The sequence below is a fragment of the Heterocephalus glaber genome, unplaced genomic scaffold (genome assembly GCF_053883595.1).
Source record: "Heterocephalus glaber isolate CG9 unplaced genomic scaffold, H.glaber_assembly_v1.0 deba00001805, whole genome shotgun sequence".
Classification (NCBI taxonomy): domain Eukaryota; kingdom Metazoa; phylum Chordata; class Mammalia; order Rodentia; family Bathyergidae; genus Heterocephalus; species Heterocephalus glaber.
Genome location: NW_028258480.1, coordinates 437,426 through 440,731, shown reverse-complemented (window position 1 = coordinate 440,731; position 3,306 = coordinate 437,426). Strand labels below are relative to the sequence as shown.

The following is a 3,306-nucleotide window of genomic DNA, read 5'->3' as shown; positions in this document are numbered from 1 at the left end:
AAACATGTTTTGTGGCAAATGTGGACGGAGGGCCTCAACCTCACAGCGTTGACCGAGTTCATTCTGCTGGGCATCACAGATCGCCCTGAGCTGCAGGCTCCACTGTTCCTCCTGTTCCTCTTCATCTACCTGAGCTCACTGCTGGGCAACCTGGGCATGATCATCCTCACCCAGGTGGATCCCAGGCTGCAAACTCCCATGTACTTTTTCCTCAGACACCTGGCTCTCACTGATCTTGGCTATTCTACAGCTGTGGGGCCCAAAATGCTGGTAAATTTTGTGGTGGATCAAAATACAATCTCCTATTATTTTTGTGCTACACAGCTGGCTATCTTTCTTGTATTCATTACTAGTGAGTTTTTTATTCTGTCTGCGATGTCCTATGACCGGTATGTGGCCATCTGTCACCCTCTCCTCTACACTGTCATCATGTCACCAAGAGTGTGTTGGGTACTAGTGGCAATTCCCTATCTCTACTCCACATTTGTGTCTCTTTTCGTTTCTGTAAAGATTTTCACTTTGACTTTCTGTGGATACAATGTGATTAATCACTTCTACTGTGACTGTATCCCCTTGATTTCTTTGCTTTGCTCAAATACTCATGAAGTTGAGTATATAATCATAATATTTGCAGCTCTTGATTTGATTTCCTCTCTTCTCATTATCCTCATGTCCTATCTGCTCATCTTTGTGGTCATTCTCAAGATGAAGTCTGCCGAGGGTAGGCGCAAGGCCTTCTCCACCTGTGGGTCCCACCTGACTGTGGTCACAGTGTTCTATGGGACACTGATATTTATTTATGTGCAGCCCAAGTCCAGTCACTCCAGTGACACTGACAAAGTGGCTTCCATATTTTACACCCTGGTCATCCCCTTGTTGAATCCTTTGATCTACAGCTTGAGGAACAAAGATGTAAAATATGCTCTTCATAGGACATGGAAAAAAATATGCAAATGTTTTTCTTTAAAGTCATGAACAATATAAGTCATGTGATACCATTGCTCTCTTGCATAGATTGGCTCCATTTATCTTCAAAGATTGGAATTTGTGGTACTACTGAAACTTCAAAATGTTATAAATCCATCAAAGAACAAAACATTTTAAAACTGTTCCTTCCTTGAGGTAGAGAAAACAAGTTCAGTGTAACATTCAAAGAGTTTTTCTAGTACAGTACAATTGTGTGGTCTATCAATAAAGCTGGAATGCTATGTGGGAGTGTAAAGGAACAGTCAGAACAGAAGATGAGAAAAAAGCCTTTCTTGTTCTTTGGGGTGCTGGGAACTAACCCTACAGCCTTCACACTAAGCTACATCCCCAGCACTTATCTCTTTGTTTACTCATTTGTTTTGAGACAGGTTCTTGAAAAGTGCTTAATTTGTTCCGGGGAACTTGAACTTATGATCCTCTTGCCTCAGTCTCTGATACTGCAAAAAAATGTAGGGGTGTTGTATTCTCAGCAATTACAATAAACTTTCCAGTATCATGGTATGATTTTGTCTCTGTGCTTCTGTTTTTGTGTAAGAACAATCTTATTATTTTAGTCTTTGTATACTCATGGCTGGTTGTGTTACAATCAGACTTGGTTGCATTCTCAAGAGGTTCATTTTTGCAGAAAGATAACAAAGAATATGTCATATGGACATACTCAAGTGTTGTAAGTAGATATCCTAATGTTGTGATCCTAGCATACTTTTCTTTTCTCCTTAATGACCTTATGTTCATATATTAACCTGATAGAGTCTATTCACTCAACAAAATGTGCTATTCAGCAAGCCTTAGGTCCAGAGCAGCATGCAGTTTTGTGTAATTCCATGTGAATATATGTGTGGCTGAAAACACAGAGTGTATAATGAGTTTAGGCAATATATATCTAATTCATTTTGATTAAATTGTGCAGCACAGTTTAATTTATTTGTTCATACATACAAGAAATATTATAATTCTCTACAAAATTCATCTTGCAATGGCAAAATTGAAATATTAATATTAGTTATTGGTGGGTTTAATAATAGGTAAATTAATATATTTTAAATTACTTTCTATTTTTCCAAATTACTTTCACTAATTATTACTTTTTGAATAATTATTTTCCAATATTTAATTTGAAAAATGAAAATGTGAATGAATGTACCCTAATATACTATTTCTCAAACAAATGTTCAGAATTTCAATAGATCTCAAATAATGGGCATAAACAAAATGAAATATGCTTAGGTAAAATAATATGTCATATTTATTTGACTTTAGAAGTCAAAATCCATTGTATAATTTATATGTTGCAATAAAATTTTTTAAAGTTTTTGTCTTGTATGTATACTTTGCAAAATCCAGATCGGCAAATAAGGGAAGTAATTGCTAAGATAAAAGGACTCAGTAAAATGTAGTATTTTATCCAATGCCTCATCAATTTAAATCAAATTGAGAATAAGAGAAATTAAATAAAAAGTGCTGGGATTCCATGAATATCTGTAAAAGGCCAATGCATAGTTGAGCTTAGGATCATAAGCAGTGATGTATTGGTCACTTCAGCTGAGCCTCAGAAACTCAATGGGATGCACGTTATGAATACAGAGGCTTTAAAAATTTACATTTGTATTAAAATCACATTCTACACAACCTCCAATTTGACCCCAGGCAGACTGATTCATGAATTCTACTTAGGGTTTAGGAAGAAAGACATAAACACATACTTGGGGAAGGCTAAACAGGAGATGTGATTTCCATTTTTTGAAAAGCACTTATAAAGATGGAGAAGGCATCTTGTAGGTGAAAATTCTAAACAAAATACAAAATGATGAACATAGTAATACACAAAGACAGCAAAATTCTATGTTAAATTTAGCCGGGAATTTATTTTTGAGCTAATATTGAAGATCAAAATATTATTCATTATTTAGGAAACTAAAATTTAAAAATATGCCAATAGGTATAAATAATGTAAAGTTCCAAGATGCATTAATTACAAAAGTTGTTTCCAAACTAATATTAAAATAGAGCTCCCCTCGAGTGTACAGAACAGATGTGTCTCCCTGGTACTTTCAGACCAGAGACCTTTTTTTGCTGTGATGGCTTTTGATTGATATATTACCACCGGGCTCAGCCTCTGAGTTCTGGGATTATGGGCATGTGCCACTGTGCAGGGCTGAGGAGTTTGTTAAGAAAGACAATGGGCAATCTCCCCTGTGTTGTTTTAAGCACAGAGTAACTATATCATCTATTTGCTTTCTGCAATGTGCACACTGGTATCTTTAATAGATAACAAGAAAATTGATGCTGATACTAAATTAAATACCCAAAGAACACACA

General features: G+C 35.8%; 1 protein-coding gene across 1 annotated transcript; it reads left to right on the top strand.

Annotated features, from left to right (window-relative positions):
- Nucleotides 1-975, top strand: LOC101725951 (olfactory receptor 8K3). The gene has a single exon (XM_004875603.2). It carries the CDS (start codon nt 19-21, stop codon nt 973-975), a length of 957 nt encoding a protein of 318 aa, XP_004875660.1. The 5' UTR covers nt 1-18.
- The last annotated feature ends 2,331 nt before the right edge of the window (nt 976-3,306 follow it).